At 36.3% G+C, this 13,274-nt stretch overlaps 1 protein-coding gene across 1 annotated transcript; it reads right to left on the bottom strand.

Annotated features, from left to right (window-relative positions):
- Window positions 1–6,023: 6,023 nt before the first annotated feature.
- On the bottom strand, window positions 6,024–7,012 carry LOC145413671 (uncharacterized). Its single transcript, XM_080283328.1, has 2 exons — window positions 6,286–7,012; window positions 6,024–6,187 (listed from the first exon to the last, which is right to left on the bottom strand). Exons 1-2 carry the CDS (start codon window positions 7,010–7,012, stop codon window positions 6,024–6,026), a joined length of 891 nt encoding a protein of 296 aa, XP_080139454.1.
- Window positions 7,013–13,274: the final 6,262 nt, after the last annotated feature.

Here is a 13,274-nt window from a genome sequence, read left to right as displayed (position 1 = left end):
TCCTTGAACATGCTTGGGGTTTCATTTACTCGGAACTTTTCTTGGAAAGATCATATTACATCTCTTGTAAAATCTGCTTCCAAAAGAATGGGTGTGCTAAGCCAACCCCGTTCCTTCTTTACTCCTGCACAATTGTTGACTCTATACAGGGGTTTTATCCGCCCCTGCGTTGAGTACAACTCTCATGTGTGAAGAGGCTTCCCACATACAGCTCTTCTCAATAGGGTGGAATCAAAGGCTTTTCGCCTGATTAACTCTCCTCCTCTTACTGATTCCCTTCAACCTCTGTCTCTTTGGCGCACTGTTGCATCGTTATCTCTTTTCTATCGCTACTTCAATGGTCACTACTCCTCTGAACTGTCTGCATGCATTCCTTCACCTCTACGACGGGCGCGTAGCACCCGTCTAGCAGCAAACTCTCATCCCTTTTCTGTCCAACTCTCTAACGCAAGAGTTAACCGTTACTCCCAGTCCTTCATTTATGCAACAGATCAACTCTGGAACTGTCTCCCTCTGTCTTTATTTCCTGCTTCCTATGATCTCCAGTCTTTCAAACGCAGTGTGTCCAGGCATCTCGAAATGATCGGATCTTGAATTTGGCTCTCTCTTGCATTTTGTTTTTCTCTTGGAGGGAACAGTTTTGCGGGCTCGTTGTCTTTGGTGCCCTCTTCCTCACATTAAAAAAAAATAAATAAAAGTCATATTCTCACCGATCACGGTCAGCTTCATTAGTTTTCCAGACTTAGGATGAGGTATGACAAGAACGGAGGGAATCAATTTTGAAGACAATCAAAGGTGAAAGTTTGTCAATTGAATAACAAAGACAGATATAATTTGAATTTGGTTTGGACCAAACTTGGTGGAGGAGTTAAGGATTAGCCAAGGAGCTACCCGTCTGTTTCCAGACAATAGGTAAAAGGGTAAAGGATTCATGGCGAGGTCAACTTTAACACTGTATATATAATTTTAACCAAGCTTTATGGAACGGTTCAGGGTAAGGCAATGATGAAGAGATTCAACTTTGAGAACAGTCTGATGGGAAAGTTAGAGGCGAAGGCCAGTTAACTAAATTTCATTATTATACGTCTGTGTGACGCACTATTTCATGTGTGGGTTGGTGGTGATAGACAGAGGTGAAGTGTCCAGCACATGGAGACAACGAACTGGATACCGTGGAATATCGAACTGGACACCACATTATCTCAGAGCATACTACTGGGTGGCCTCAAGTCGTCAGAAATAATACACATTCGGACAGGCTTCAAACCATGGCGGGAACGAGTGTGCATGCCATGTCACCTAGAGTTCCCAGAACACCTCCTACCGTACATGATACCACGTCACCCTGAGTTTAATGGTAAATTGAATATTTTTTAACTAGGTATTTTAGTTTACTATTTCATGCTCTTTTTGTTTGTTTGTTTGTTTATCCCTCCTCGAGAAAGAAAAACTCAAGAGGCTCATATTGGTTTGTAATGTATCCAATGAAGAAAAGTTACAATATTGTTTCTGAAAAATTAGTGCAAATTATCATTCATTCAGCCAGTGAAGTACATGATTATATAAAAAATTAATGTGGCCTTGTGGAACTAGGAGAGTTTCATATCACCATTATTATCACATTCACTTGAAGGGGACTGTCATAATCTAGATATACTCCTCTGGAGATATCAAGAATAACATATAAAATACATAATCCGAACAAAGGGGGTTAATGCCTTTGTGTATTTTCGTTTGCGACAGCAGCTGCTCAAGTACAAAAATATTTAAAAATTTATAAGAATGTAGACAGACACCAGACAGATAAATTAGATGACTGATATTTATCTCTCTATCTATTCATCTGTCTATCTATCTATCTATCTATATCTATATAAATAGATAGAAAGATACAGATTGATATACTGTAGATATAGATATAGATATGTGTGTGTGTGTGTGTGTGTGTGTGTAATTCACCGGGTCGGTCAGGATCACTTGATGGTCGTGATGGCCAGCTTTTACCCTCCCGGAAGGGAGCTGAGAGATCATATAGTCCGATCTAAGGGCAAGGCTGTGACCTTCACACACGCACACACCCGTCCCCTTGCTCAAGGGGGACAGTAACCACCAACTTCGTCAGTGAAACTTTTCGCAACCTGAGCGAGGCGCGAACTCCCGTCCACCAGTTGGCAAGCGGGAACGTTACCACTGCACCAGCGAGCGGTGTGTGTGTGTGTGTGTGTGTGTGTGTGTGTGTGTGTGTGTGTGTGTGTGTGTGTGTGTGTGTGTGTGTGTGTGTGTGTGTGTGTGTGTGTGTGTGTGTGTGTGTGTGTGTGTGTTTTCGTGTATCTCTGCAGTGTTGAACGACCTGTTGTGCCGTAAAGCTAACAGAAAGAATGAGGTTCAATCTCTAAAGATAGATCATCTTTTTTTAGATAATCTTTTTATTTGGTCCATAGAAATACAGTTACAGAAAATTCCTAGTATACAAGATATGACCTAGCTCTTTGATGAAAATTTCATCTTATAAGGGCCAGTGAATATTTTATATATATATATATATATATATATATATATATATATATATATATATATATATATATATATATATATATATATATATATATATATATATATATATATATATATATATATATATATATATATATATATATATATATATATATATATGTTTTCCGTCATTGGATTATTCTGGGACACTGAGAGGCAATAGGCAATACATACATACATATACATATACATATACATATACATATACATATACATATACACACACAAACACACACACGCATATATACATTTATAAACATATATAGTTTCAAGTTTTGTTATGTTGATTGTCAGCTATATTAATTTTATTTACTGGCTTTTGATAACTAATTATTGTTGAGAATGTTGTACGGGACTATGAGCTACATATGATTTTATGAGGTGCTTTTCTAGACTGCTTTTAAAGTTATCTACAGTAGTTTTTTTTACTATGTCGTCTGGCAGGGAATTGAATATTTTTGCACCATGATACCTAATATTACTCTGAGATTGTAAAGACGGCATGAAAGGTACAACTAAACGTTCTGTATTTCTATAATGGTATCTTGTAGGTGGAGTGGGTACAAAGAATGAGTTATTGTAAACAAGTCCATTAATGCATTTATACACATATACTGCACATACCAGTTCATTGATTTCTTTCATCTTAAGTATGTTATTATTATAAAATATATCATTCGTATGCTCGTAGCGGCCTACTCGTTCGATTGCCCTCATGATTTGCTTCTGAGCTGTTTCTAAAGGTTTCAGAGCTGTTTTACTTGCCGCTCCCCACGCTGCATGACAATATACTAAATGAGTATACACTAATGAATAATACATCAAAATCATTGACTGTTTGTTTAATTTATTCCTTGTTTGATATATGCCACAGTACCTTAATACTTTATTTCTAATTTGGATGATATGCTTATTCCACAGTAATTTATTGTCTAATACTATACCCAAAAATTTGGTTTCTGTTACTTCTTTAATGCTGTTATTATTGATAACTACTTGAACACTGTGATTTATTTTCTTATGTCTGTGGAATACAATAAAGTAAGTCTTATTTATATTTAATGTTAGCTTATTGGCTGAAATCCACTGTACCACCTTAGATATTTCTTCAGTTAAGGTATTTGTAAGAGTGTTTATATTACTGTGGCTTAAGTAGAAAGTACTGTCATCAGCAAATAGTACATGTTTTAACCTTTTTGTTGCGTTTGTGATATCGTTGAGGTAGATTAAAAATAATACAGGCCCTAAGATCGAGCCTTGTGGCACCCCTACATTTATTTCAGTAGTGGAAGATGTTTGATTATTAAAATAAACAAATTGTTTACGTTTAACCAGATAACTCCGGAACCAGTCAAGTGCTTTCCCTGTAATACCATAGTGTGTCAATTTCTCAAGTAATATTGTATGGTCCACTGTATCGAAAGCCTTGGTTAAATCCAGAAACAGACTTATGGTGAACTCGTTTTTATCAAAGGCTGACAAAATGTGATCCGTGAAAGACAAAAGAGCATCTTGTGTGGATCTCCGTCTACGGAACCCATGCTGATCATCGGAGAGCATACCTCTTTCTTCTAGAAAATCAATTAATCTGTCACAGACTGGCCTCTCAATAATTTTACTTAAAGAAGGCAGGACCGAAACAGGCCTATAATTTTCAGGTGTATCACGAGGGCCCGACTTGTGTATTGGTATTACTCTCGCTAACTTCAACTGATCAGGAAAGATTCCAGTAGCAAAAGACAAATTACAAAAATGAGTTAAAATAGGACACAAAATTGTTATAGACCTCTTCAGCACCTTCACAGGAATATTGTCATGCCCAGCGGCTGAATCACGCATATTCATAACAACTTTATTGATTTCGTCAGTGGTGACTTCCCTGAAAGTTAGCTCATTTATCTGAAGTTCAGGAAGATATGCCTGGAACTTAGTTTGAGTCTGGGTAATATTCTTTGCTAATTCTTTACCTATATTGGTAAAATAGTCATTGATTGAATTAGCAGTAATATTTCCTGCATGATTAAGCTCAGTGTGCCCTCTCCTCATTAATACTGAATTTACTATGTTCCAAGTCTTTTTAGAGTCCCCTGCCGAGGTTGCTAGTTTACTTTTATAATAATTTCCTTTAACAGTCTTAATTGATTGGGTTACTTTATTTCTTACTTTACGGTATATGTCACCATATGTAATCGGTTTCTTTAGATATTTACGTTGTAAGCGGTTGCGTTCTTTAATCATAGCTTTAATTTCATGAGTTATGTACGGTTTATCCTTATATTTTTGCTTTATGTGAATTGTCTTTTCTGGGAAACATTTTTCGAAAACGGTTATAAAATTCTGATAAAAGAAATCGAACCAGGTTGCGAAATTGCTGGTCTTATAAATGCAAGACCAATCTACTTTTATTAGTTCTTGTTTAAAAATTTCTATATTGTCATCCGTGAAATCCCTATATCTTTTTATTATTTTCTTGTCTGGAGGCTTTATATTCAGTGAAAACGCGGAAAATATGGGAAAATGGTCTGAGATATCACAAACATATATACCATTAGTTATATTTCTACTAATGTTATTAGTCCAGATTTGATCGATTAATGTAGCTGACTGGCAGGTTACTCTAGTAGGATGTATTACTGCTGTATAGTAGAATTTACTATTCATTATTGATATCAAATCTGTGGCCAGTTTGTAATTTGCATGTTTTATTAAGTCAATGTTAAAATCTCCCATTAAATAACAGGTTTTCTGTTCCCCTTCTATTACATCAAGAAGGTGGTTCAGCGAGTCTAAAAACTGTTCAACATTGCTTTGAGGTCTTCTATAAAGAGCTCCTATTATGATGCTCTTAGTGTGAGATTTAATTTCGACAAATAATGTTTCAATATAATGTTCTTTTCTTTTCAAATCATGCCGCTCAATCGGTCGATGAGAAGACAATACATACAGCGCCAGTCCCCCACTATTTCGGGACACATTGTTAGTAAACATAGTATAATTCGGAATGGAGTACAGGTGTTCGATGCTCGACGTTAGTTTCGTTTCACAAAATGCAATTGCATTAAATTCCTTTCGAAAAAACATTTCACATTCTTCCAGAATAATATCAAAGTTTCCTGGTAAACTGTTTGTATTAAGTGATAATATTTTGAAATTTTCATTTTTAATTTTATCTATAGTTTGGTTTATAGAATCAGAAGGATAATAATCACATACTAGTTCATTCAAACCTAGTGAATCATTGAGAAAATTATCAGGATCATTAGCACTATGTCTATCCACGGAAGGCAACACCTGATCATAACTGAGGGACTTCATTTGAGGTAATGAGACACTTATATTATTATGAGCTAGAGAATTTTCATTGTTGTTTAAGTACCTTAAGAAGTCTCTGTCATCTAAGTCTACAAACGGAAAAATGAAACCTGAATTAAAGTCCACCATTACTTACGACTACACCTTCCATGGACTTTCTATTTTTTGCTCTGTGGTCTCCTAGGCCTTTTCACTGTCTCCCGAATGGGTTTGGGTAAGGCCAGATCTGAATCCACTCTGCTGGTGTCTCTGGGCGGTGTGCGATTGTCCAGTTGATCATTCATTCCGTCTTCAGTCTTGTCAATGTATGGCCCGGCCTCCACTATAGGTGGAGGAAATCTTAAAACGAAAAATCAGTCTTGTCGGTAGATGATGATTCGGTACTTCCTGACTCTTGAATTGGTTGTGACGATTGTTTACCTTTCTGAGGGCTCGAGTCATCATGCTGAGATATAGGCTGATTGGTCTTGGGTGGTGAAAAAAGTTCGATCGGCTTCATGGAGGTTGATTTTTTTTCATTTTTGTCTGTTGTAGTTTCTTTGTTGGAATTTGTTTGGCGCAGACTAAAAGATCTTATGATGAGTTTCCTGTAACTTAAACAGGCATATTTTCCTTCTGCCCTCGCCGTTTTTAGTTGTGGTATCAATTTCTTCCTCATTTCGACTGTAGCTGGGCAGAAGTCCTCATTCATGTAGATTGTTGTATCCTTTAACTGCGACCTCTTAGCCAAGATAGCGTCTCGTTGCCGTTGTGTTGCAAATCTAGCCACTATATCACGAGGTCCACTGCCATGTTTTCCCACACGATGCTCTCGTTCTAGGTTGGGTGTTATTCCTATTTTGTCTGCAACCAATTTAGCGACCTTATGTTCAGTCTGTTCCGCATTCTCACCCTTGGCTTCGTGTACTCCAGAGAAGCGTATGTTGAACCTGCGAGACTGGTCATCGATGTAATCGAGACGTGGGATAGTTTCATTTAGCAGCTTTCTCAACGACTGGCACTCACTAACTAGGCTTTCCTTTTCTTCATTTACTGTTTTTAGGCTTGATTTCAGGGCGTTAATTTCTTCATGTGCATATTCTAAGCTTCTGATCACGTCCTTCAGTTCATTTCGTAGATCCTTTATTGCTTCGTTGACAGTCTCCATACTGTCTGTGACAAGTGAGTGGTGAATCGTGACTTCTGGTGGAGAGGCACCTCCTTCCAGCTCAGTGTCCACCAGTAGAGCAATGATACTGAGTCAGATCCTCTAAAGTTATGTAATTATATGAACAAATATTTTTCATCAATAGGAAGAAACCAGCAAATGAATTACCAGCCTGTGATAGTTCCCCTTTGCATTATTTAAGAGGCCAAAATCCGAGTTTTAATTTGTCACCCGTCTCAACTAATGAAAAAATAATGTAAGTGAATTAAAAATTACCAGTCCAGGATATGACAACATTCATATAAAAGCACATACAAAAAAAATACATACTGCATATTAACACCTATACTAGTGTAATTAATTACTCTATCAATTCAAAAAGGTATTTTTCCTACTGGCTTAAAATTAGCAAAAATTATACTGGTCTTCAAAGATGGTGGTCCTCTCCAGGTCTCAAATTATCGTCCTATTTCCATCCTGCCTACATTCGATAAAGTTATCGAGCGACTAGTTTTTGACAGTTTGTCAGCCTTTTTGAAGGAACATAGCATCTTGGTGGATGAGCAGTACGGGTTTCGAATGGGTGCCTCGCCACAAACTGCTATTTTATAATTGATTAATCATGTTGTCCAGTCTACTGATAGAGGTCAGTTCACTACTGGGGTGTTTCCAGATCTAAGAGAGGCATTGGATACAGATGATCATAAAATTATAATGAATAAACTATTCTTTTATGGGGTCACGGATACTGCACACAAATGGTTTGAAAGTTATTTGTCAAATCGTCTACAATACACGGAATTGAGCAGAGTAATGTCAAATTTGGAAAGTAATTCAGTAGGTGTACCATAAGGATCGAATCTTGGCCCATTACGGTTGTCTATATACATTAATGAGACGATACAAATATTTATTGTTCAGAATCAAACGTAAAAATACTCCCTGATATATTAATAAGGAACTCTTAAAAATATCATAGATGTTATTAGTAAATATATTGTCTCTCAATACAAGTAAGACACATTATATTGTATTTGCTGGTAACAAATATATTCAGAATGACACCACTTTTATGTTAGGTTATGAAAAAATACAAAGATGTAATTCTACGAAGTTTCTAGGAGTTTATATTGGTAGGTTGAATTGGAAAGAACATATCAAGTACAAAAAAGAAAAAAGTTCAAAATTTTTAGGCATTATATACAAAGTAAAACATCTATTTCCCAAAGGAGCATTAGTATGTCTTTATAATAGTTTGATTTACCCTTAATTGCATTATTGTTATGTTATATGGGCTTCAGCCACAAAAATAAACTTAAAACCAATATTCTTACAACAAAAGAATGGTATCAGAATTGTATCCAATGTAGGCATTATAGATCACACAACTCCTCTATTTAAAGAATTACACGTTTTAAAGTTTCATGAAATTTATTACATGGAGACACTTAAATATGTATAATCAACTAGGCAATGTACAGAATGAATAATTTTTATAAAACTGACAATATACACAGTCTCAACACTAGGAATAAAAGCCTTCTTAAACCCACACAACCCAAGACTGACCCCAGTAACAGATTCGTAACATACTCCAGAGGCATCTATTGAATAGGCTGCTGGAAGACATTAAGGTAGCTGATAGCCTCTTGTCATTTAAGTGGAGCTGCAGAAATTTTTTACAAAGTCAGTATTAGCTTCTAAAATGCCTACTATATTAGATCCAGTAATTCTATGAAACCTAAATAATATACGGGAGAACACTGTTGTTAACTTTCCTAAATGTATTATCATGGATCCCATATAAAATGAAAACAGTTCATGGTCTCAGCCTTGATATATGTATTATGTTGATATGTCTTAATATATTGTATTGTGCTTGAGGCTAAAGTCATTATTATTATTATTATTATTATTATTATTATTATTAAGTTTTCCTTCAGGTATAGTTGGCTGAAAAATACAACTTCTGCCTTTATCATCTTCTTCCAAATACTTTCAACTTTCCTGATGGCAGAGTTCTGTTCCTGGTTTCATACTACAATACTTCTAACAAAACACGTTATTAAAACACGTGGAAAAGGTTATTTCTTGTATTCCCAATGTTTTGAACACTACATACATAATCAAGTGACTGAGAGTATAAGGACAGTGAGTGGTGTAATCATTGTGCCATTACTCTCAGTCACTTGATAATGTACATACTTTACAAAACGTCGGGAACAAGAGAAATAACCTTCTCCACGTGTTGTATTAATGCCTTTTAGTAGAAGAACTCTGCCATCAGGAAAGTGGAAAGCATTTGAAAGCACTTATATATATACATACATACATACCATACACACACACACACACACACACACACACACACACACATATATATATATATATATATATATATATATATATATATAATATAATATATGGCTGATTAATTGTCCTGCATACTTTAAACCCATCCTTTATCGTAGATATGTGGATGACACCCTACTTATATTTCAAGATGAAAGCCATGCTCCACTTTTTTTAACCCGAGGTGTCCCGTCGACATATGGATACGTTGCAACATTTTGCATTTGCCAGTCCCGACGACATACTGGTACATTGCACAATTGCAAGGTTCATAATTTGCACAATTTTCAATTTTCGCGCGTGATTTTTCATATGTATACATGGGACACCTTACTCTATTCCTTTACAAGATGCCAAGCAGGGACAATGCCTTACACCACATAACCTCTCTCCTCCATGCACGCCACTGTCTCGGCAATTCACCTGTTACCAGTGACCTGGCCAATAAAGACAATCAGGGCCAGAGTGATTCCCCAGTTGATGACAATGTGGAGGACAAAGTTTACATAGCATTAGAGGAAGAAACAGTCAGAAATGATGATCAGGTAATGTGGCAAAAAAAGGTCAGATATGGTGATGAGTTGGTGAGTGAAACAATGCTTATAATGCCTATATTACTGTTTGAAAACCATTATACTCTCGTGCTACAAATAAATTCGTACCAAGTAAATAAATAAATACCGTTTATGAGTGGTGTGAAATAGTTACTCTTCCATGGAACTCGTTTTCTTTGGTGCCAGCCTGTTAGAAAACCCAGTAAGGTAAGGAGGTACTGCTACCTAGATCGAGTATTTTAAACCTCAGGTGAGCGATTTTTCTATGAATTTTCGATGTTTCTAACCAAAAGCAGAGGTTTTAACCAAAAAAAAAAAAAAAAAAATCGAAAATACCTCGGGATTGGGGGGTGTCGGAGGTGTGAAATACCTCGGGACGTGATGGGTTAAACTACCTAAATACACATCAGAATATAACATTTACCATGGAATGTGAAGTTAACGGTAACCTCCTTTTTCTTGATTTATTGATACAGAAGTTAAATGGCACTTTGGTTATGTCTATATCGTAAGCCTACTTTCTCAGTTTATATATATATATATATATATATATATATATATATATATATATATATATATATATATACATATATATATATATATATATATATATATATATATATATATATATATATATATATATATATATATATATATATATATATATATATATATATATATATATATATATATATATATATATATATATATATATATATATATATATATATATATATATATATATATATATATATATATATATATATATATATATATATATATATATATATATATATATATATATATATATATATATATATATATATATATATATATATATATATATATATATATATATATATATATATATATATATATATATATATATATATATATATATATATATATATATATATATATATATATATATAAAAGACCACGCAAAAGAACTTGATATGTGTATTGTTATCGCTGTTCAACATCATCAAGACCTTGGAGATATGGGTTGTTGTTCCCAACAGCCGAGTAAGTAAATGGAGCAGGTACATGAAAGGTATATACAAGTGTGGTAGCGCACAGCAAAACTTGTTATCCCATAAACTCTTAAAGCTACAGCTGACCGACGCACATCGTTGGGAACCTTGTGGATATGTATTATTAGCAAAGAGATATTTCCCATACGCGCCATCATATTGAAGAAAAATTATATAACTAACCATCAAAACTTAAACCTTTAAGGCTACAGTGGAACAACACACATCCGTTACTGGTATTACGTGGGAGTCTTTCTTCCAAATTTGCCTTCATTTCGCAGAAAAAAAGAACAAAAGGAAGTAAAGAGAGCACCAAAACCATTTTCTTAAGAATTATTAAAACGATAGTAAACCTACTCTCTTTGTTCGAGAGCAAATATAACATACTCAAGCTTGTTTGCTCGACAAAATTATACTCATTCAAATGTGAACTAGCCTAGCTCTGTAATTTTATTCTGAGTACCACAATACGATTAATGTATCATCTTAGGAGTCGATGGTCGAGCTCGGGGGATTAGATATAGCTTTCACAAGAGCCTCACGGCCCAATCGGGCTGCTCATCACTAGTCCAAATTCGAGGTTTGTCTTGGAGCAAAAGTACTTGTCCAAATGAGAGCCATTTGTAAACATCTGTCACTGCAGCCACGACCACCACCACAACAACCACAACTACCATGACAGCTTCCATCAACATTATCACCACAGATACCACTATCATCATCATCATGACAGCTACCACCACCATCATCATCAGAGCTACCACCATCACCACAGCTACCATCACCACCACCATCATCATTACAGCTACCACCACCACCACCACCATCATTACAGCTACCACCACATTCACCGTCCTTACAGCTACCACCTCCGTGACCACAATAACAACCACCACGACCATCACAACTACCACCACTGTCTTAGCTACCACCACCAACAACAACACTATCGCAGCTATCACCACCCCTACCACTACATCTAGCACCAGTTTCTGCTGAATAAAATGTCTGTCCAAGGCATCAGTGAAGTAACAGATACCGAAATGTCTAGGCACACCCGCGGCCATAAGAAATGTTGCACGTCTCGCCCCTCCTGCCCCTTTCCGTGCGGCTGGTTAAATTAGGTAGGAGGGGATTGACGGGTTGAGGGGAGAGGAGAGAAGAGACAGTGTGAGTGGGGGTAGGGGGAGTGTGGGAGACCTGGCGACCGGAGAGTAGTGGAGGGTGGTAAGTGGAGAAGGGGGTGCTTGAAAGAGGGGATCATTAATTTGGCTATCATACATTTCATTTATAGCTTAGTATATTGATTACCATTTGGCAGGTAATACCACAATAGGTCAATGACATACGGCTTTAGATAGTTGGTGATTGTAAGTGATGGTCGGCAAGAACAATCATTATTCATCGTTTTATCGGGGTTGGATTTCTTGCATCCCCACCCACACACACACATACACAGACACACTCACAGCCCATATACAGTCCTGCCACAACAACCCAGCATTAAATACCGTACAATACTCTTCTCTGTAGATCTGGCAATTACTTTGGCATTAGGTTTTTGCTGGTAATAACCAGTGAGTTGCCATACCCTATATAATGGTATGAACAAGATTTTTGTAAAGTGAAGCAGTAATTTCATTTGTCTGTTTTTATTATCCAAACAGTGAATATACTGTTGGTATGCTACATTTTATAGCTTTTCCTGACTATGTATGCATTTAAATTTGAACCTTTGTTTACGTATGTATAACAGAAGGTTGAGGAAGTATGTTCATTTAGAAGCATGGTCTCGGGACGATTGTTTGCCACTCGTTCGGCTAATTGTCATTTACAGGTTACTTGCTCGATAGTTTCTTTCATAATTATATTGCAGTTAGAGATGTCTGACATAGTTACTAATTTGCCCTCGTACTTATAAATCACCTCTCTCCTTTCCTCTCTTCTCCACCCATTCCGTCTCCCTGTCTCATGGAAAGGGGCAGGAGGAACGCAGAGGGTATCGAGGAAGGTGGAACATTACTTTATGGCTGCGGGTTTTCTATGTCTGTCTGTCTGTTTGTCTGTCTGTCTGTCTGTCTGTCTGTCTCTCTCTCTCTCTACCAAGAGAAAAATGCCCCTCCTCCTTTTCCACGTACGCCAGTTGTAACACCAATGGAAACAGTTATTAGGGTACAAAACATTCCCTAAGATAATTTCAGTCGACATCATATAGAAACTGGCCCATCTGGGACCCAACTGTAGCCATCCTGCCAAGTTTCACCAAAATAATTTTTCCAAGTTTTCCTGCACTACACACACACACACACACACACACACACA

This window comes from Coenobita brevimanus, chromosome 97 (assembly GCF_032717465.1).
Source record: "Coenobita brevimanus isolate Jiangsu-jjx chromosome 97, ASM3271746v2, whole genome shotgun sequence".
NCBI classification, from domain to species: domain Eukaryota; kingdom Metazoa; phylum Arthropoda; class Malacostraca; order Decapoda; family Coenobitidae; genus Coenobita; species Coenobita brevimanus.
The sequence above is the reverse complement of the archived record's forward strand: the minus strand, read 5'-3'. Positions and strand labels throughout refer to the sequence as shown.